Source organism: Emys orbicularis, chromosome 8, assembly GCF_028017835.1.
Source record: "Emys orbicularis isolate rEmyOrb1 chromosome 8, rEmyOrb1.hap1, whole genome shotgun sequence".
Lineage (NCBI taxonomy): Eukaryota > Metazoa > Chordata > Testudines > Emydidae > Emys > Emys orbicularis.
In genome coordinates, this window is record NC_088690.1 from 60,793,387 (window position 1) to 60,816,020 (window position 22,634).

At 47.7% G+C, this 22,634-nt stretch overlaps 1 protein-coding gene across 1 annotated transcript in view; it reads left to right on the forward strand.

Annotated features, from left to right (window-relative positions):
• ASTN1 (astrotactin 1) overlaps positions 1-22,634 on the forward strand; it is a 209,462-nt gene that overhangs the window by 65,748 nt on the left and 121,080 nt on the right. The window contains exon 2 of the mRNA XM_065409136.1: positions 17,494-17,681. Within this exon, the coding sequence (XP_065265208.1) occupies positions 17,494-17,681 (188 nt within the window). The remainder of the gene's footprint in view (positions 1-17,493; positions 17,682-22,634) is intronic.

The window sequence follows — 22,634 nt, forward strand, 5'->3', positions numbered from 1 at the left end:
GGGCTCCGGGGTCTGTTGAACGTGCTGAAACTTGCAATCTCCATGGGGGAGAAGGGACTCTGTGCCCGGATCTTGGAACCAGGCCGTAACCATGTGAGCACACGTCAGCCGCCTCCTTCTGCAAACTCCTTGAAGTTTGCGGTGTCCTCCTTCGCTGCTGTAATCAGGACTGTGAGGAGCGAAAAGGCGGGCAGATTCTTGAAGGTGAAATGGATTTCTCCCAACGTGATGCTTTCCACATGCTAGCAGCCTCCCATCGCTAATTGTGGGCAGGAGATACTTCTCCAAGGGAGCTTCCTCCATCTGCAGCGAACTTGGTGCCTCCGGTGACTCTGCTGATTTATATAGATCATCAATTTGACAATTCTATTCACCTGCAGATTTAATTACCTCGATTTTCACGAGGCAGTGACAGATTTATGTCTTTATTCAATTCCTGTAAATCTGAGACAAGCCTGATTAGACCTAAAAGTCCTTTACACTGATCAATCTTTGAACACTGCTGGTCTCTGCCCTTTTGATAAGTTCTTCCTTCAAGAGAGATAAATGATAAAGGCACACAGTCAACTCTTTTCTCCCCCCCCACCTCTTTCTTTTTCACTCTCCATTATCTTTAATATCCTCCTACCAACTTCAAAATAAAACCAATTTGGAGCTCCATTTTCATAGGGACATAGGAGTTGCCAGTGTGGATCAGAGCATGGGTCCATCTAGGGCTGTAGCCTGTCTCTGGCAGTGGCCAGCACTAGCTATCTTAGAGGAAGGTGCAAGAAACCCTGTAGCAGGCAGTTATGGGATAACCTGCTGTGACACAGACATGCCCAAGTGGGTGTATTCTACCTGTGTCTGGCCAGCTTCTCTATAGTTCCCTGAAGGGGCTCATGTGGCAACATTGCAGGATGTTTGTATGGGGAACATTCTTCGAGTTATGTAACATGGAGAATTTTGGAAGTGAAAGGTGTCACCTGAGGTGGAGCGAGTCTCAGAGCTGGCTTGATCAACATTTGGGAATGATTGACATGATTGACATCTGTCATCCCCCCCCCCCCATTGTTCACAGTCTGGGGAAGATACAGATTTGATTTGACAAAAATGAAGATGTGAGACTGCATCAGGGAAGGAAGGAGGGCACAAAGGTTATCTGTTATGGAGATGACGTTCTGCCAATGGGAGTGTCTCATGACTTGACTGGACAAGCCCTGCAAGGGCTGACCGTTGGGTGAGAAATACCTCATTAGTTAGGAAAGTAGCTTGTTTATAAGTACAGGCAATGGATTGGGTTTTTGTTTTTCTTTTACCTGTAACTTTATGGTTTCAAATACTTTTTATTTGCCTTTATTTTGAATCTTTATATCAAGCTCTGTTAAATAAACTTCAGTTTGATTTTACTGTAGACATATCTAAGTGCCTGTGCTAAAGAGAGTGTTGAATGGAGGTAAACGCGGGTTGCACTGCTTCCCTGGAGGCATCGGATCGGTGTACATTTGCAGGTGTCCAGAAGACAAGGGACTGGGCACTTGAGTACCTCAAAGTGGGGTGTGTAAATTGCTAGCCTGCAGGGGAAGAGAATGGGGTCTGGGGAGCCCAGAGCTGAGCGCTTGTGCTGCCAGTGGCTGGCTGAGTTGGGAGGACTCTCCCTGGGAGGCATGGACAAAGTTGTTTCACGCTGTAAGTAGGTGGTAGTGATTCACCCTGGATGCCTTGGGTAACCCTGAAAAGTGTCACACCTGTCCTTGGGCAAAGATTCCTCCTGACTCCTAATATTTAGGAGCCAGCTGTTGCGCTGAAGCAGGAGGGTTTATATCTCTTCCCAAACTCGTTGGTTATTTTTAAAGAATTTACTATGATAACTCTGGATATTTTAATTTTCCATATAAATGTCTAATCCCTATTTGATTTCTGCTAAGTTCTTGGCCTCACTGGTATCCTGTGGCAATGAGTTCCACAAGCTAATTGTGTGGGTGGCCAGGGAAAGTATTTCCTTTTATCAGTTTTGAATTTTACACCTTTGTATTTGGAACCTTTCTGTTCCATTGAACTTCCCCTTCTTCTTGTACTATAAAACAGGGAGAATAGAAGATCCTGACCTACTGTTCACAAGCCCTGCTTCTCCTCCCCAACTCTGCAACTGATCTGCTGTGTAACCTTGGGGAAGGTCACTTCACTTCACCCCTCTTTGCTTCAGTTTCCTCACCCACCCTGTCTCATCTATTTAGATTGCAAGTTTGTTAGGGCAGGGACTGATTCTTACCCTGTGTTTATACAGCGCCTGGCACAATGAGGTCCCAATCTTAATTGGGGTTTCTACAGGGTGGATTTGATTTAAATCAATTTGATTTAAATCACTAGTCAGGAAGTCTCGATTTAATCATGGTTTTCTACATAAAAGTGCATTCTTGTTGGTTGTTATAACCTTAATACATATTCTTCACAACTCAGAGATAGATGTAGGTTTCATTTTTAGAAGGTACACACTATACATTTTTAAACAGTGATTTATTTTGAAAACTTTTCAGATTAGTTTTACAGCTCTATTAGAAAATGATTGATTGTTTGGTTATTTAATTTACCAAAGGTAATTGAAGCAGATATTTATGAAGTCATTGGGAGGTGAACAATCTCCAGTTCAACAGGTTAATCGTTAATATTTGGAGGATTTTCTTGCATGCTGTATTAGGAGGAGAACATCACCAGACAGACATTTAAATTGTTTTATTTAACTAAAACAGCGTTAAGTATTCTGGATTTTTTCTTCAACAGCACATATATTATATTTTAAGAAAACAAGCATATGTCCCTTGCTTCTCACATTTATTTCTGGACTTCTTCTCCTTGTCCAGACCTACTCCACCCCCAACAATCTTCTATTCATTGAACTTTTTGAAACTTTGCACTTTTAGAGAGAGGTAAGGGATTGACTCTGTGTACACAAATTTGAAGAGGGACAATAGAGTTGAGGTCTGTTATTTCTCACCTCTATATATTATTTATTGATTTATTTAAAAACATTTTTGCTGTTAACAAGCATGTTACCTCTGGAGACACAAATCTACAGTTTGAGAACTGCAAAACTAAGCATCTCTGATGGTATCTTCTCGACCGGTGGCACGCAAGCCGATTTTTGATGGCACGCGGCGGCGGGCTGAGCCGCTCAGCCCGCCGCTGCTCTGGGGTTTCCGCCGCCTGCTCCTGCCAGCCAGGGTCCTGCCGCGGGTCCCACTCAGTGCCCGCTGCTGGCCTGGGTGAAAGAACCCCAGGCTGGCAGCGGGCTGTGACCCCGGCTGCAGGAGCTGGCGGCCGAAACCCCAGAGTGGGGGCAGACTGAGCCGCTCGGCCTGCCGCCACTCTGGGGTTCCCGCTGCTGGCCCCTTGCCAGCCGGGGTCCTGCCGCCGGTCCCACTCAGCACCTGCTGCTGGCTTGGGTGAAGGAACCCCAGGCTGGCAGCAGACTGAGACCCCGGCTGGCAGGAGCCGGCGGCCGGAACCCCAGAGCGGCGGCGGGCCCAGTGCCGCAGCCCCACTCCCCTTGCTTCTGGTTGGAGTTCCAGCACAGGCCCCCTGCCAGACAGGGTCCAGGCCTCCGGCCCTGCTCAGCCCTACCAGCCGCCAGCTCCACTCACCTCAGCTGCCGATCTGGGGTTCCAGCCGCTGACCTCCTGCCAACCGGTTAACAACTGATCCCTGAGATGCCTGTGTGCAGCTTAAAGTATCCAAATACCTGCCAGACATTGGAAAACTCAGCAAGGAAAAGCAAGGGCAAGGATCACACTAAACTGATAAGATCTGCATTTTAATTTAATTTTAAATAAAGCTTCTGAAACATTTTGAAAACCTTGTTTACTTTACATATAACAGTAGTTTGGTTATATAATATATAGACTTATAGCGAGACCTTCTAAAAAATGTTAAAATGTATTACTGGCACGCGAAGCCTTAAATTAGAGTGTATAAATGAAGACTCGGCACACCACTTCTGAAAGGTTGCCTATCCCTGATCTAGACTGAGCCCTAAGTCCCATTGGGTAGATAGAAAGATTAACCTAAATAATCTATACAGAAGCCTGTGGAACCCCATCAGATTAGGTCCATGAACGATTGGAATTCATTTACAAAATTTTTCTTAAACATTACATGAATATATTGTCTCATACTATAGAATTAGAATTTATAATCCCTATTCCATGATGAGATATCTTTGAGCTATAATGTATCTTAATTAAAACAATCTTTAGATAGGTTTTTTCCTCAAAAAGCATTTTATCAAAAAAGTCCGATTTAAATAAAAAAATCTAATTTTTTTGATTTTTTTTTTTTAAAAAACCATTGATTTTTATTCACCCTGGGTTTCTACCATAAGATCAATAATAATAAAATATATCCCAGTGTCCCAAGCCACCGTATCTTCCTGGCTTTGTCACAGTGTGGCCAGTGAACGTCTCCTCAACTGTCCATTCTGCTTCTTTTCTCAATAGAGAAGTGGCACGTTTCCAGCAGCTGAAAATGAGGAGTGTGTTTTGAAGGTGGATGGTGATGATAAATCCCTGGCTTTTGCTGGAAACATCTGAGTACTAAACTCTAACCTTAATTTTCATCTGCCTGTTACTGTCAAATACTGGTACCTAAAATGCACCTCTGGATCCTCGTTATTTCACCAGAACATGTGCTCCCCGTGCTGTTTAGTTATTTCTGTGCGGAGCAGAAGATAGCTGCATCATATTTACTCTCTAATCTAGGGTTTTTTTCCCAACACATGGGCAAATGATAAGCCCAAGGTGAACTTCTAGTGCAGAGAGCATTCTTGCCTGTGGGTAGACGAACAATCAACCATCCTCATTGAATGCAGTAAGGATGGGAATGCTAAAATAATCTCTCATTCTCTTGCCCTCTTGGCCCCCATCATAATGAGCACTTAAACAAATTAGTCTGCAGGAATGGGCTGAAGTTTACCCTTGAAGTGTAGTCCATCTCATCTCTATAATGCATTTTCCCTCCTCCTTCCTATCCCACCACCATCCCTGACTGACTTAGCCTTTGTGATCCACTCGGATGTCTTGCTAAGTGCCTGGCAGATGGTTTAGATAGCTGGCCGTTACCTTGACTGTCAGCCTTTAGCGGTTATAAATCGCCATTTGCCTCACTGTGAAAATCTCTGGCTGATGTGTAAAAGGAAGCCAGCGGTGGCCATTGTGTTCCCACCCCTGTGTTTCTATGACTTTCAAATGATTTGGGGGTGGAAAAGGGACAGGTAGCATGGGGTGGAAGGCAAAATAATGTCTTAAAGGCAAAAGAGAGCCGCCATTTCTCATTTCCTTGGCTGGCAGCGTCTGGGGTAATGCAGAGGCAGCATACTCTATCCTAGCGACGGGAAGAGCAGGAGCCCATGGGATCATCCTGCAGTAGCCCAAGTGAGGAGTCTGAGTTGTTGAGCTCCAGTGGTGTTTCCAGCCATCCCTCCTTGGCTAAAGAATCTTGCTGTGTGATGGGATCTTGCAGCAACGTGGAGATTGGGGAAAGTCCTCCTGAGGTCTGAAAATAGAGAAGAAAAATGTAGAGGGCAAGGAGAGGATAGGAACAAAAGGGGTGAAATACCCTTGCGAAGGTTTGCAGTGTAAAGCACAGTGGGTCATTGGTGAGGTGAAAGGTCCATTTCATAGTTCCGACTCTCACTATTCTGTTGGTCTTTTTCTTTTAAATTAGCGAAGGGCCTGAGCCAACAAGTTCTGATCCAGCTCAGAACTTCCCTCAAATTTGGAAGTGTTTGGATCCAGCTTGGGGTGGGGTGGGGTGGGGTGGATTTTAGGGCAGGTCCATTTTTAGTTTAAAAATTTGCCAAAACATTTCCTGCTGTGATCCGTGAAACGTAGTCGGAAAAGGAGAGAACTCTCCTTGGCTAAGATCTCCTTTGGATAACGAAAGACAGAATTGAGGAACTTTTCAGAGCATAATTGGGTTGAGAAAAGTTGGATTCCCATCAGAATGCTCTGTATCAGGACACTGACATTACTGTGATGCATGTGTGTTTGGGGTTGGGGAAGCTGCAGTAAGAATAGGTATGTTACCAGCATGAAAGGCCAAGATTTTTTAAAAGTGATTTTTTGGGTACCCAGTTTGACACTTCGAAAATCCACCTGATTTTTGGAGGGTGGGTGTAACAGGGTGACTTGCCCTTGGACGGTGGAGCCTGGGGCTAAGCCAGTCCTGATTACAAAAGTTTTACAAAAGATTACAAAAGTCTCGCTTCTCTAACCAAGATTTTCAAAAATGCCTAGTGATTTGGGGTAACCAGCTCAAGAGACCTTAAAGGGGTCTGATTTCAAAGGACAAGTGCTTGGCACTTTTGCCCTTGTATGTTGTCTGAAGTTGGTCAACCAAAAACGGAGGCACTCAAAATCACTGGGCCCTTCTGAAAATCTTGACCAGGATGTCTGGACGGAGAACATCACAATCAACAGCTTCACTGACCCCTTCAACAACTGTGCAACTTCAGTAATCCATCAAGAAAGATTCCATTTTCACCAAAAGATAAAGAAACCATTGAACATAATATGGAAAAGCTGGATGTTTTGAAAAAGCCTTACACTTTACAGACTGGGTTAATTTTCTGCTTGTGATAGAAAGAAAAAAAAACAAATAAAGCATGAATATGCACTGACACATGATTTAAACAGAGGCATGCCACATAAAACATGAATATTATCCAGTGATAGATATGTGGCTGGTAGAATCTCAGAAGCAAAAAATATTTTGGTATCAGGTCCGGGACATGCAGTTTGACAAGTAAATTTAACTGAGTCAGGTTTTAAGTTGGTGATGCCTAATGCAGCATTTAAAAGTTAATGCATTTTGGTATTCTGCTTATATGGAATTTCAAAGATTAATTATACAGAGTTTTGAAGGATTACAATGCACTGAAGTTATAATGAATGATATCTTGGTCTGGGATGCGACCCTTTAAAGGACATAAGATTTAGGCATAGAGCAAGAGAGGGACACTGAACATTGCACTTAGTCAAATTTTTGATTCAAAAGTTAGGTCAGTTTAAGGCAGGTTTGATTGCTGAGCTAATGCAAATAAAAGACCTAGTTGAAGTGCTCCCTGCACAGTGTAAAATGAATATACAGAGATTTATGGAGATGACTATCATTATGACAACATTTATCCCAGATCTATCTTTGAATGATCTGAGACATCTATTGATTAGGACTCATGGGCATTTTTTTTTTGGATTTTCAAAACGTTGATGGAAAAACAGTTGTTGATTAAATTTTTTTGCTTAAAAATTAGTGCTGTTTTTAAACCAGCTCAACTGGTAAAAGAAGAAAAGGTGAAAGTGTGATTCCTCAAGGAACAAATTGCAGAGATTGGAAGCTTGGGAAGGCTTGCAGCAGTGCTAGTGGAAACATTACAGTCGTATTAACTATACCTAGACCATCCCTGGTGGATGTGTCTCACCTCCTCTTAAAAACCACCAATGGTGGGGATTCCACAACCTCCCTAGATAATCTGTTCCAGTGCTTAACTATCCTTAGAGTTAGAAAGTTTTTCCTAATGTCCCATAGTAGGGCAGGTCCTTGAAGGTATGTGCTTTATCTGACATGGCAAAATGGCACAGTCCTTGCTCCTAATCTCCTCACAGCCATTATGTGCTGCAGGCTTAGCTTTGTGGAATCCTGTTCATCTCCTAGGGAGGCTCAAATAGGGAAGGAAGAGAACAGTGTTCAGAAAAACTTCTCTGTCCGCTTCCCTGCAGATTCAACATCTCTCTGAGGCTGCTGTGACATGCGCACAAAAAGCCCCCTACCTTGGTTAGGGCCAAATTCTGCTGTCACAGCGGTCAATGTTACATTCCCTTTGACTTCAGTAGGACCAGGAGTGTGCCAGTGCAACAGAAAAATATCTTCTCAGTGCTGGGTGCATAAACTAGAAGGAGAAAAGAATGCCAAAGAAAGTAACAAGCTCCAAGGAATACTTAGCCACCGAGAGAGGCCTCATTAACACTGCTTCCGCACAGGGTCATAGAGGAACCCCAAGGGCCTGATCTTGAAGCCTTTGCTCTTAGGAACCAATGACGTTAATGGGAGTTGTTCATGCAGCAGCCCCTGCAGCTGGCTCCAAGTGTGTTGTATGGTGGCTTCTCCATTCAGTGCCATAGGGATGTGCGGCAGAAGCTGATGTGAGGACGTTGTGACTTCAGATGCTAGGACAGGGGTGGGCAAACTACGGCCTGCAGGCCACATTCGGCCCTCGAGACCATCCTGCCCGGCCCCCGAACTCCTGGCCCGGGAGGCTAGCCCCTGGCCTCTCCTCTGCTGTCCCCCCTCCCCTGCAGCCTCAGCTCGCTCTCTCCGCTGCCAGCGCAATACTCTGGGCGGCGGGGCTGTGAGCTCCTGGGGTAGCGCAGCTGCAGAGCCCGGCCTGACCCAGTGCTCTGTGTTGCATGGTGGTGGCAGCAGCGTGGCCCAACTCCAGCCGGGCGGCGCGGCTGTAGCGCTGCCAGCCACAGGTGCTCCAGGCAGCGCGGTAAGGGGGCAGGGAGCAGGGGGAGTTGAATAGAGGACAGGGGAGTTTGGGGTGGTGGTCAGGGGATGGGGGTGTGGATGGTGGTTGGGGGGGGGGAAACAGGGCCTTGAATGGGGGCAGGGGTCCCGGGGGGGCAGTCAGGAAGGAGGGTGGGTTGGATGGGTTGGCAGGGGGCAGGCAGGGCAGGGGCAGGGGTTCCGGGGGCGGTCAGGGGACAGGAAGAAGGGGTGGTTGGATGGGGCAGGGGTCCCAGAGGGGCCATCAGGGAACGGGGGGGTTGGATGGGGCAGGAGTCCCGGGGGGGTGGGGGACAGATAGGAGGTGGGGGCTGGGCCACGACCCCCTCCCCTAACTGGCCCTCCATACAATTTACGAAACCCGATGCAGCCCTCAGGCCGAAAAGTTTGCCCGCCCCTGTGCTAGGAGGATTGTCCCTGGGGGACTTACAGCCTCAGAACAGGACTCTTCTCAGGAGCTAGCTGTCTCTCTAGAACAACTCCTGCTCATTACGATGGATAATGTGATCTGTTCATACATATTTTAGAGTTTAAATATTATCCCATTTTATTTGATGTGCGGAGGTCGCTAGTGTAACTGAGCGATAATGAGCTAGGTGAGCCGGATTCTCAGCTGGTATAAATCAAAGGGGCTCCCATGACTTCAGCTTGGATCTTCCTCTCCCCATCCCTTTCTCCTGGCTCCTCTCCTCAATTTGCCTTTCTTCCTCCTCTCTCCCCTTCCCACTCCATTTGCCCTGCCTCCTTTCTCTCCCTTCTTGTTTCTCCCTTCACATGTAGTCCGGGCAGTAATCAGCTGCTGCCATTATGTTTATAGGACAAGCTGGGGTGTTTAGAGGCTGGTGTTCCTGTACGTGTTAAGGACTCAGGTCACATTTGATACCAGGCTAACGCTTCACAGGATAATTAGTGGTCTTCCCTACTGTTGTTAACCCTTGACTCAGACAGGCTATTTTTTAACATAGGTGTTAAAAGTTAATACCAGTGCTAATTGCTTCACTTCCAAGGCCTAATGAAAGTCACGCAGGCAGCAGGCCTGTCATCAATATCTTTCAAACTTTGATCTTGAAATTACTTTTGCCCCTTTCTGTAGTTTTTTCGACTGCTTTCCTACCACGCCTTGACTCTGCCATCCCGTTGCAAGGCTTTGTGGGGCCAGATCCTCAGCTGGCATGAGCAGGTGCAGTTCCACCCATTTAACACCAGCTAAGGGTCTGGCCCATGATACTTAGTATCCTACACTCCTGTTATCAACTCTCCCCTTTCCAGTGGTACATGGAGGCATGGTTTAGGAGTTCAATTCATCCCAGACTGGCAGCTGGTTGCACAAAGCAGTGGATGAAGGAATAGAAGGAAGATAATATTTGAATAAGGCCAGACAGGAGTGGTGGGGCATGGGTCAGTGGTGTCCATAGCATATTAAAACTCTTCTTAATCTGAGCAGATAAACTGGTTTGGATACTCCAAAAAGTTGGAACCAAATCCAAGATGAACCTTGTGAGAACACTGAAAAAATTTAGTGCACATTCCCCCCCCCCCCCCCCCCCACACACACTGTTTTTCACGTGGAGGCACAGTGGAATTCGGGACAGGTTGAGAAACTCTTTGAGCACCTTTTAAACCCCAGGACTTGTGAGGAGGAGACACAGCCAGCAGATGAGGAAACCCTTGCTGAAAAGGAGCAAAGTATTTTCTTTCTACAGGGGGTAGGTGTTTACCAAGAGCAGGATCACGTAGGATATCCCTGCACATAGGATAATCCTGACATGTGCTTGATAGGAAAGATAAATCAGTAACGTGGACAGGCACTGGCTTAAGTTGTTGGGTCAGAATGGAGAGGAGTCTCCTAGCATGTAATATTTCGCCTTCCTGAGTATTTTACCTTTGGCATGGCTCTGTTTGAAGCAGATAAGAGAGAGAGAGAGAAAGAGAGAGAGTGGAAATGCTATGACTCAGGGTGGAAAAAATCTCATTTAAACAAAATTTAAAAAATCAAAGTTTTTATTTAAATTGGATTTTTAAAATGTAAATTTTCATTTATTTTACCCGTTAAATTTGGAATCATGACAACCTTCGTTAAGGCTGAAACTTACTAGGTTCTATTAAAATCATTTAAACGATTAAAACAATGCTGAATCAATGAGCCCTCCTCAAATTTTAATGAGATAAAGGGTGCTGCTTTTTAAATTATATGCAGAATCAGGGGAAAACATCTTTTAACTTTTTTTGTCAACTCAAGCTTTATAAATGTCACACACAGTATCAAGTAGCTCTATTATTTTCAGTCTTTGCAATGGAGTGAATGCTGGTATTTACATTTTCCCAAATGTAAGTACTTTCAGTTTCTGTTGTCGAGAAAAGTTTTTGCCTGAATTACTTTAGATTTCAGTGCCTATATACCTTTCAAAATCTGGCCCCGTGTCCTTCAAGTGTTTAGAATTAGTAGCCAGAACGAACCCTCCACCTATGATGAGGTTGTCGCCCTGGTAGAGAGGCGAAGGACAGCGAGGGAGCTGACCCGACCAGTTAAGGAAGAGGCACCCCGGGTTAAACTAGCAGCACCAAGCCCTAAAGTTCGGGTGACTGGGCCACCAGGAGGGCCCAGGTGGAAACAGAGAGAGGCTGAAGGCCCATCAGAGGCCACAAAGAGTCGGAGCATGAGGGAGAAGAGAATCGTGATGTTAGACTGCCCAAACCAAGAGACCGGGGAACGCCTAGGGCTCCATACAGATGTTATGCCTGCGGGGAGTGGGGACACATAGCTGCACAGTGTCCCAATGCTGAGGAGCCTATGCAGTGAAACCTGGGGAACTGGGCAGATCCATGCTCCCTAATCCACCTTGTGGGGGTCTCACTAACCCCACATATGTATACCAGACCAGTGAAACTAAATGGGGTAGGGACCACAGCACTGGTTGATTCGGGGAGTGCTATCACGCTTATCTCAGGGAAGCTCGTGAAGCGTAGTCAGCTGCTGCAGGCTAAACGTACGGGGATAACATGTGTCCATGGGACAGTTAGTTACTACCCCACCATCCCAGTAAAAATCGAGATCCAAGGGAACACTACTGAGGTAGCAGCAGGTGTAGTCCCTAAACTCCCATACCCGGTGCTCATAGGGAGGGACTTCCCAGGGTTTGGAAACTTACTCCCGGTAGGGGGATTGGAGAAAGATGGGGACCCTAAAATTGGTGAGGCATCCACAGCAGACTGTCAACCCCCAATCTTCTCTGAAATATCCCCAGATTTGTTCTCCACTCCCAGACAGGGTAGAAAGACAAAAAGGGAAAGAAGGGCAGCTAAGGCCTTGGGAACCCGAATACTGACCCAAAGCCAGAGGGTCGCTCTTGTAGGTAGGCGGACCCGCGCAGCTGAAAAGGAGGCCACGCAGGAGGGAGAAGCACCTGAGTCTGACCCCCACCCTAATGCTTCTGAACCAGTAGAGGCAACAGAGACTGGGCCCCTAGATCTTGGGCAGATTAGCCCCGGGAGACGAAATTTTGGACGGGACCAGGCAGAAGACCCAAGGTATGACAACATTAGGAAGGAGGTGACTGAAATAGATGGGGTCCCCGTGGAAGGAAAAACCCCAGGGACCAGGACCCTACTTCATAATGAAGAAGGATCTCTTATACCGGGTTGCACCAGTACAGGGGCAGAAGGTACAGCAGATCCTAGTACCTCAAAAACACCAGAACGCTGTATTAAGTCTGGCTCATAGTCATCTTTTTGGGGGGCATTTGGGGGTAGAGAAGACCCTGGCACGAGTCCTACGACGGTTCTTCTGGCCCGGAGTACATGAAGAAGTGCGGAGGTACTGTGCCTCCTGCCCGGAGTGTCAGCTGCACAGTCCCCGTCCCCACTTGAGGGCACCTTTAGTACCCCTTCCCATCATAGAGGTCCCCTTCGAGCGAATAGCCATGGACCTAGTGGGACCCCTGGAGAAGACGGCTCGGGGCCACCAATATATACTTGTTGTTTTGGACTGTGCTACTCGCTACCCAGAAGCCGTCCCCCTGCGGAACACGGCCTCTAAAACTATAGCCAAAGAGCTGGTGGGGATCTTTGCCCGAATGGGGCTACCGAAGGAGATATTAACTGACCAAGGAACCCCATTTATGTCGAAGCTAATGAAGGACCTCTGTACGCTGCTCCATATACATACCCTGAGAACTTCGGTCTACCATCCGCAGACTGATGGGTTGGTAGAAAGGTTTAACCGAACCCTCAAGGCTATGATAAGGAAGGTGGTAAGTTGGGATGGGAAGGATTGGGACACCCTACTACCCTACCTTATGTTCGCTATCCGGGAGGTACCACAGGCCTCAATTGGGTTTTCCCCCTTCGAGTTATTATACGGGCGTCACCCCTGTGGCATACTAGATATCGCCAAAGAGATCTGGGAAGAGGAACCCAATGAGGGGAGAAATATAATAGAGCATGTAATGCAGATGCGAGACCGGATAGCCCGGGTTACCCCTATTGTACGGGAACATTTGGAGAAGGCACAGGAGGCCCAGCGAACCCATTACAATCGCCAGGCAAAAGTGCGACAGTTCCAACCAGGGGATCGGGTTATGGTGTTGGTACCCACGGCAGAAAGCAAGCTTCTGGCCCAATGGCAGGAGCCCTATGAGGTGGTTGAACCCGTGGGGGAAGTAACCTACAAGGTGCGGCAGCCAGGACGCAGAAAACAAGAACAGATTTATCACGTTAACCTTCTGAAACCCTGGCATGCACAAGAGGCATGCACAACGGTCCAAAAAGACCTAACCCAGGAAAACAAGCCTTCCAAACAGGTGAGAGTGTCTCCCGATTTAACACCAGACCAGAAGAATGAGGTGTCTGAGATGATCTTCCGGAACCAAGATGTGTTCTCGACAAAACCGGGTCGAACAACCGAGACATATCACCACATCGTCACGAACCCTGGGGCCAGAGTAACAATGAGGCCCTATCGGGTGCCAGCGGCAAAAAGGGAGGAAATAAAAGCAGAAGTAAAAAAAATGCTGGAGTTGGGGATCATCGAAGAATCCCACAGTCAGTGGTCCAGCCCAATCGTGCTGGTGCCCAAACCTGATGGCATCACAAGATTTTGCAACGACTTCTGGCGACTAAACGAAGTATCCCAGTTCGACGCGTACCCCATACCTCGCATAGATGAGCTAGTGGACCGTCTGGGTAATGCCCGGTACTTGACTACCCTAGACTTGACAAAGGGGTACTGGCAGATTCCCCTTGCAGAAGACGCAAAGGAAAAGACTGCGTTCTCTACACCAGAGGGTCTTTTTCAATATACTGTCCTCCCTTTTGGACTACATGGGGCCCCAGCTACCTTCCAGCGCCTCATGGACAAGCTACTACGCCCGCATAACAGTTATGCTGCTGCCTACTTGGACGATGTGGTCATTCATACCCCAGACTGGGAAACCCACCTGGAGAAGGTGGAGGCAGTCCTCGATACCTTCAGACGAGCTGGCCTTACAGCAAACCCTGCCAAGTGCGCTGTAGGGTTTACAGAGGCCAAATATCTTGGCTACATTGTGGGAAAAGGTCTGGTAAAACCCCAAGTGAACAAGTTAGAGGCCATCCAAAATTGGCCCCGACCAAGTCGCAAGAAACAAGTCCGGGCGTTCCTAGGTGTGGTGGGGTATTACCGACGATTTATCCCCCACTTTTCCACAAGGGCAAGCCCCCTGACAGACCTAGTGAAAGCCCGTGGACCTGATCTGGTGAGATGGTCTGACGCAGCAGAGGAAGCATTCACAGACCTACGGACTGCCCTCTGCAGTAACCCCGTACTGATAGCCCCTGATTTCACCAAGGAGTTTATCCTGCAGACGGATGCATCGGAAGTAGGGTTGGGGGCCGTTCTATCACAGAGGGTCGGGGAGGAGGAACACCCAATTCTATACCTCAGTCGGAATCTCCTTCGAAGGGAACAAAAATATGCAGTGGTGGAGAGAGAATGCCTCGCTGTAAAATGGGCCATGGAAACATTGCGCTACTACCTGCTCGGGCGCAGATTTGTCCTCGTAACCGACCATGCCCCTCTTCAATGGATGCAGTGGAACAAGGAGAAGAACACAAGGGTGACCAGATGGTTCTTATCCCTCCAACCTTTCCAGTTCCGTGTGCAACACAGAGCAGGGAGCTGTCATGGCAATGCCGATGGCTTGTCACGTGTGCACTGTCTGGCGTCCCAAGCTGCCCAACCCCTTGGCGTTGAGCAGGGGGGAGGGATATGTGACAGACCCAGACCAGTGGGGTACAGGAGTCTGGTAGAGGGCAAATATACTGGTCACTGGATGAGTAGTTTTCTGTTCCCTGAGTGACCAGAGCAGGGGCTGCACTAGAGTAATCAGGAACCTGCTAGAACCAGTTAAGGCAGGCTGGCTAATTAGGACACCTGGAGCCAATTAAGAAGAAGCTGCTAGAATCAATTAAGGCAGGCTAATCAGGGCACGTGGGTTTTAAAAAGGAGCTCACTTCAGTTTGTGCTGGGTGTGTGAGGAGCTGGGAGCAAGAGGCGCAAGGAGCTGAGAGTGAATGGGTGTGCTGCTGGAGGACTGAGGAGCACAAGCGTTATCAGACACCAGGAGGAAGGTCCTGTGGTGAGAATAAGGAAGGTGTTTGGAGGAGGCCATGGGGAAGTAGCCCAGGGAGTTGTAGCTGTCATGCAGCTGTTACAGGAGGCACTATAGACAGCTGCAGTCCACAGGGCCCTGGGCTGGAACCCGGAGTAGAGGGCGGGCCCGGGTTCCCCCCAAACCTCCCAATTGACCTGGACTGTGGGCTCTCCCAGAGGGGAAGGTCTCTGGGCTGTTCCCCAACCCACATGGTGAATCTCTGAGGCAAGAAAATCCGCCAATAAGCGCAGGACCCACCGAGATAGAGGAGGAACTTTGTCATACTATGTACCTGCATAAGAAAATGTGTATAGACATAGTGTATCCCCCTGGTTAGCAAAAATAAGCACCACATTTAGTGCAAAGGCTATATTTGGTTGTAACCATTAAAACATGTTGATTTTACCAACCAATGAAAAAACGTTTCTCTCAGAAAATAATTACAAAGTACAAATGGAAAACAAGATTAAAATCAATGAGTTAAATCGTAGTTTCCTGCTTGCTAATTTAAATCGTGATTAAAACTCATCCATCCTGCGATGGCTGCATGCATGCGGAAAGCACAGTCCCCAGCTAAAGCACACACGAGCAGCACAGGGAATAGAAATCACAACCTTCGGCTCCTGTAACAGCCCTTTGGAGGTAAAGGAGAGTCGCTGTTAGCTGTGGGTAAAATGAGGCCATCTAGCCTCTTTGTCAGCCTCTGTTAGATGGTAGAGCAGCTGAGCGTTCGAGCAGCTCTGATACTTACCTTGGAATTGGCAGGGGTGCACATCTTGACCAGCAATTACTTTATGCTGCCACAATGAGGTGCGCTATATGTCCTTTGCGCTATAAGCTGCCATTTTTGCTGGGTATATGTGGATAGACGGAAGAGGTGAAGTGACTGACATTCACTGGTTTGTGCCCACACCCGAGAGCCCCCACCCCATGCAGCAGCTAGGTCTGTGGACTGACTGAGCCATATGACAAAGAAGGCTGGGCCGCTGGGCTCGCGGTTGCTAGTTCCTAGTCATAGGCTTGTGTGTCCTGCAGGATGTATCACGAGGGCTGTGAATGTCATTGTTTGATTGCTCATATTGGTCTGCACAGTGAGGTTTAGGTGCATTCTCTAGCAGGTTAGTTCTGGGTGCATGTGTGATGGCAGCACAGCCTTGGGAGCAGGCTGGATGGTGCTCCTGCAAAATGAAGCTGATGGAAACCCCTAGGTGCTGCTGCCAAAGCAGAGTTGAAGGTGTCCCAGACTAGCCTTAGGAGAAAAGGCAGATATAAGGGCCAGATCTCCAACGTGGTACGTCAGTGTGGCCCATTTAAGTCATAGTGAGTTCTGATCTATGGAACTGTGCCACTTTACATCATCTGCGATACTTGATGTAGTGTTGGGGGTAGAATGGGGGAGCATAGGAGTAGCAGCGGAGTGAGGGGGCTGTTAGCCATCCTGCCTGCAAAGAGCCACTCTGGCATGCTCTAAAAAAGGAGCCATGGGCAGCAGTTGCTGAGGGTATGAGTGTGGTGGAGATGTCTGGGGTACACACCTGCAGACTTGCATGCTGCCATGGAGTGCCGCTGGCTACTGCCCGAGTGAACACTGGGTCCTTATTCTGCCCTGCTCCTGCATAGATGTACAAGGGGAAGAGACTAAGGTCCAGGTTTTAAAAGATATTTAGACACCCAATTCCCATTGAAATCAATAGCTCCTAAATACTTTAAAAATCTGTCCCTAGTGTTGTGCCCTGTCTGTCCCCTCCCATCAGATCCTCCCTTCTGTGGGCAATAACATTCTGAGTTCACCCAAAATTTAATTAAAAAGGGGGGAGGGAGGGACCCATTTTATGTTAAAATAAAAGTAACACAAACCTCCAGATTTTGCCTTTTGACCCCTACATGAGTTGTTGTTGCATCTCCCCATTGACATTCAGGGATTTAATCACACTCTTAAGTCCTTTGCAAGCCTCCGTGGTGAGGTCATAGGGCTTATGTGGTAATTGCCATGGACCTGGCTAGCAGTTACTGACTGGCTTCTCAGCAGTTACCCTTGGTAAATCCACCTGCAGTTGGCAGCTAATGCACACCCCAGTTTTGGAAGAGGGAAGCTGCCATGTATTTACCCTCTGGGATTATAAAGGCCATTGATAGCGTGCAGTGAAACAGACAGTGGTGATCCTGAGATGAGAGATGGCTGCAATCTGCAGCCTGCTTGACATACACCCAGCCAGGAGTAGGTCACTTGCACTGTACTGATTCCCTAGAAAGAGGTAGACTGGATTTCCAGTGGGTTTTCTGTACTGTAGCTGTGTTCACGCATCAGCCTTGTTTCCTTTTCCAGAGATCTCGGGGAACACAGAGGACATTCCCCTGGTGCGTTGGAGGCAGCAGTGGCTGGAGAACGGCACGTTGCTCTTCCACATCCACCACCAAGACGGCACCCCCAGCCTGCCTGGTGCTGACCCCACCGAAGAGCCCCAGACTGAGTCAGCGGAAGAGGAGCTAAGGATCCTCCACATCTCCGTCATGGTACGTGCCGGCTCGCCTTCAAAGGCGTGGTGTCATTCTCCGCTCTGCGGGAGGCACCTGACAGGCACCCAACTTCCATTGACTTTCAGTGGGAATGTTGAGAGCCTGTTTGAATGTTTGAAAATTTCCTCCCCCCCTTTCCATGAAATGCCTGTGTGCTGAGCTGTCCTTGGAGGGTGGATGCAGTGGTTGTGGTGCTGGTTACCAGTAATGACTATCGAGACGCTGCCACTCCCCAGCCACCAGGCGCGTGGTAGAATGACATGCTTGGTAAACTGAGACTTAAACAAAGGTTTAAAAGAAAAGTGGGGGGGGGGGAAAAAGGTTGAAATTGAAACAAAACGTTTCAATGCGGCCGGAACCGGAAATATTTTGGATTTTCAGTTGGCAGAATTTTTTGAGGTTTTGACTTTTCATCCCAGTTTGGGAGAGGAACATTTTTCAATACCTCAACTCTTCATGGAATGGGAAAACTATTTCCCAGCCAGCTCTATCTGGTGTTTCCTCTGGCTCATTTACGTCAGCTCTGCGAGCCTGCAAGAGCTGCAAAGTCGACGGATCTCTCCCCCCACGCACCCACCCAAGGAATAGCCTTGCTGTAATGGAGATTGCCTGGAGGTGGAGGGCCAGCTGAGCATCTCTATGCTGTCCTCTTTGAGGCCTCTGTGTAGGGGTGTGGCCATCTGTGCAGGGGGTGGGGCAGGGGAGAGGAGGCGTGGCCAGAGCACATTGCACTCCAGCTATGCTAAGCAATTGGATGACTCCATAGGAAACCATTGCAGGTGGTGTATGTGAGCTTAGCCCTTGGGGCTGCTCTAGCTTGTGCCAAGGACTGCCCTGGTGCTTCAGAATCCAGGAGGCAAAAAGCTATCACTCACCAGTCTCACTGGGCTTAGCTTGGCCATAGCCCAGGATTGGAGCCACAAAGTATGAAGCAGACTTGTGTATGTGGACCAGTGATCTGATCCAATGGGCCAAACCCTGCATAAATCAGAGAAATGCAACAGTCCTCCCATTTTGTTCCCCACAGTGCCTGTGGTCCCTGACATCTGTTTCCTGTGCATGGTATCCCCCCCTCCCTTTTATCCCTCTGGTGCTTTGTCACCCCTGCTTTCTTGACACCAGCAGAGGAACCACAGCCTGATGGCTTTGATTTAGCATGTGTGAGTGCACAGGGCTTGGAATAAAACAAGTGTGAGCCCCTTGAGCATATTGCAGATTGCATGTCCCCCACCCCCTCTGATGCCTTCATGTCCTCTTCCCCACAGAAGCTCAGGAAAGAGAATTCAATGGAAGCCAAAGGGGAAAAAGAAAAAGTATAGATCAGTGTTTGTGCGATGGATTATTTTTTTAACGATGGGAAGAATCGTACCAATTCCTTTGCCAGCAGAAGATAATTAGCTGGAGACAATGGGCTGCTGATGCTTGCTACAGGCTGTTTAATGAAGCCTGCCCTAATGAGAACGTCAATATCTCTTCCAGATTGCAGCCCGAGGCCAAGTGTCTCCTCCATCTTTTGTGCTTGATTAGTGGAGAAAAATTAATAAATGGCAAAATCAAACTGGAAACATTTAGTCCGTTTTTGCCGAGAAAGCCGTGTGTTAACTGTTGAAAATTATCCCCGACACAGGGGCTGGAGCCTCAGCTGATGTACATCAGGGGAACTCTGGTCTGTTTACCTAGTTACTTACGTGGCCCTCATCACTGTACTATCTGAGCAATTCACGACAGGCTTATCCCGGTTTTACAACTGGGGAGCTGACAGGGTAGGTTACGTGATTGCCCAAGGTGGTGATACTAGCTAGCTCTTACGTAGCACTTTTCATTGGTCCATCTCAAAGCACTGGAAACTGAGGCACAGGACGGTGATGTGACTTGGTCAAGGTCAACTAGCCAGTCAGTGACAGACCTGGGACTAGAACCTAGGTCTTTTGAGTCCCACTCCAGTGTAGCCACTAGGCTACACTGTCTCCTTAGTAATGTACATCATGTTACTACACTGCCTTCCTAGGCAGCGTGATAGCAGAGGAAATATATGGGTGATCTGGGGATTCAATCCAGGTTTCCTTAATCCCAGACCAGTGCCCTCTCCACTGGACCATGCTTTCACTCTAGTTGTGGACTTTAGCGGAGATAAACGAGTTGAAACCAGCTGTTGATCTGGCCCCCAGATGGCAGAGAACTCCAGATCCTGGTGACTCGCCTCCTAGCCATCAGGCTTTGCCCCTGTATTTCACTTTGCTCCCTTTCCTCACGTGCCTCTCTGGAATGGAATGCAGCACGGCCCCGTTTGTGTCCACAGGTCTTGGAGATCCCTAAAATCTTGGGCCAAATGGGGCTTTTCAGCTCAGTGGGGGAGCCAGTCTGTGCCTTCGAACAGACCAGGCTGTGGGTTGCCATCTCAGTAATGCAATGAATGGCCTGTGCAGCAGGCTGCATGCCGAGGTTCTGATCCAGAGAGGCACTGAAGCACATGCTTAACTTTAAGCACCGGAGTAGTCCCATTGAAGTTAGGGACTATTTACATGTTTGAAGTTAAGTGCTTAAATCCTTTGCTGGATTGGGGTCTCTGCTGCTGGAGAATGAGAAGATCCCGGAGTGGTGTATGCGTGTGCATGCATGTATATTTGTACACATATACACACTACAGGCTTGGTGTATGTTCTGTACTGCAAGTGGACTTGCATTCACAGGATATTTTGGTTAATTAGACTTTAGTTCAACAGCCAGACAGTGTATATCAGTACCTGGCACAATGCAGGGGTTCTCTGTGGGAATCATTTGGTCCGTAATTGGACTGGAAATTCCAGAGCCTCTACACTGAGGCCATTGTTAAAGCCACCAGATGGAGTACAGTGAGGAACTAATGTCCTAGTTTCTCACCTGTGGATAAATTATGTCACAGGTGCTATGAGTCTGGTGGGCTCTCAGCTTAGTGTCACGTGGACTGTCATACTCGGCACAGGACCTCCCAATCCGGTATGGAGTGAACCTTAGAAGGGTTTGTTTTGAAAAGCTAATGATGAGCAGTTGCTTAGTAACAGTGTTCACCCCCTCAGGATCAGCCAATGAGAGCTTGCTCTGATGATGTAATGCTTGGAACCTTGTGTCTACGCTAGACCTTGATTGGGTGGGATTCTGCAGGAAAACCAGTCTGAAGTGGCCTTGCATGTTTTGAGAATATTTCATTTCTCCTGTTGGTGTGGTTTGAATTAACTAATGACCACTTGAGGCTACGTCATCTTACGGGTCATAGTTGTATCTGGGGTGAAATAAATTCTGGGGTGGAAAACTGAAGAGTGTAAGAGCCCAGGAAATGATTATTACCAAATGAACAGAAAGAAAGCCAGATGATGATGATTACACCAACATGTGAAATTAAATATTTATTTTCCCCTTGTCCCTGCCCCCAAATTAATTTCATCCTGGAAACATCTTTACACCCTAGGGAAGGGTCTTGTGCCAGGGGAACCAGAATAATGTGGTGTGCTAAAACTGAATGTTGAGTGTTTTTCCTCTCAATTCAGCTGTGTTGCAAAGAGTGGTGGTGCTGGGCGGCTGAGTCCATTTCTTTGAGCTGCTTGTGAGAATACTCTGAGCAGGGGGTTGGACTAGATGACCTCCTGAGATCTCTTCCAACTCTAATCTTCTATGATTCTATGACCTGTGGCTGGGTGTTTTAAAATTGCCAGCATTTGAGTAGCGCTTCAGGCTTTGCGTATTTTAGGAATTTCTATAGCAACCATTGTTCTGCTGTCTGGATATAGCCACCGAGAAGAGATGAAACTAGAACTAGATTCCCATGCCCACCTGGAATGGAATCTGGATTCGCTGGTAGGAAATGGAACCGGAACTGGATTCCTGTACCCACCTGAAAAGGAGTGCAGGGTCCTGATTCTCAATTCCAACTGGTGCAGAAAGTCGGGGAGCAGCAAATGTTGCTTTCTCTCCCTGAATTCTGAACCAGCCAGGATTCTACCAATTGTCAGGCATAAGTTAGGGAACCCAACGGGCTGCTCATGTCATGTCAGATGAGGTTATGCTCTTTCTTGAACAGGAAGTGTTAATTTAAGGAAACAACTGCGACGGCAGTTATAAACAAACAGGCTTCTACATAACTTGAGTGCCAGCGTTGTCTCCCTTGTTTACCAGGGACCACATGCTGTTTGAACTCTAACACAGAGGGGCACCTAGTGGCCTAACGATATAATGCAACTAAACATATTACAGTTCCAGCAGCTGAGAACAGCCAGCGTGCAGTGGCATTACAGCTATGCCCCCTTGTCTCTCCCATGCTCCCTGCAAGGGGGTGGCATAGATCCAGGGCCTGCAAGGGGGTGGCATAGATCCATTATGCCAGCTCTGTGCTCCCCCTCCCCACTGGGTATATTCTCCAATGGCCAGATCCCCAGACTTAATGGGCCAGTGCAGCATAAAAGTGTCATAATGCGAGTCCCAGTTATGTCCGTGCTAATGAGTAACTCAGAACCACACTGACCACTCAGGAATCAGATGCCACATTTAAGCACCACTGTACCATGTCTCTTCTGCTGGGATCAGTTGCCCACCCCTGTGATGACGTGACATGGTGAGGGCTATATGGGGCTAGTAAACGGAACCCAGAGAGACTGATACGTCCCAGCTAACCGCAGTGCCCTCTAAGTGGCTGCTCCTCTGCTTAATCTGCAGATATTTTTCTTTTTGGAAGGAAGGGAGGGGTCAGTACTTTTCCATTATCCTGAGAATGAAAGAGGGTTAACACATCATGGCCATTAGAGAACTCTGCCAGCTGCTTCGTCTGTTGCTCATTCAATAATTCCCTTAATGTTTTGTCCTAATGGAGCAAATGATGGTTATTATTTTATTTTATCAAGATCACCTATTGCATAAAAAGGAGGAGAGGGAAAATGGCCAAGAATGGACATGGAGCTGCTAGCTGGCTCCCATTTATTT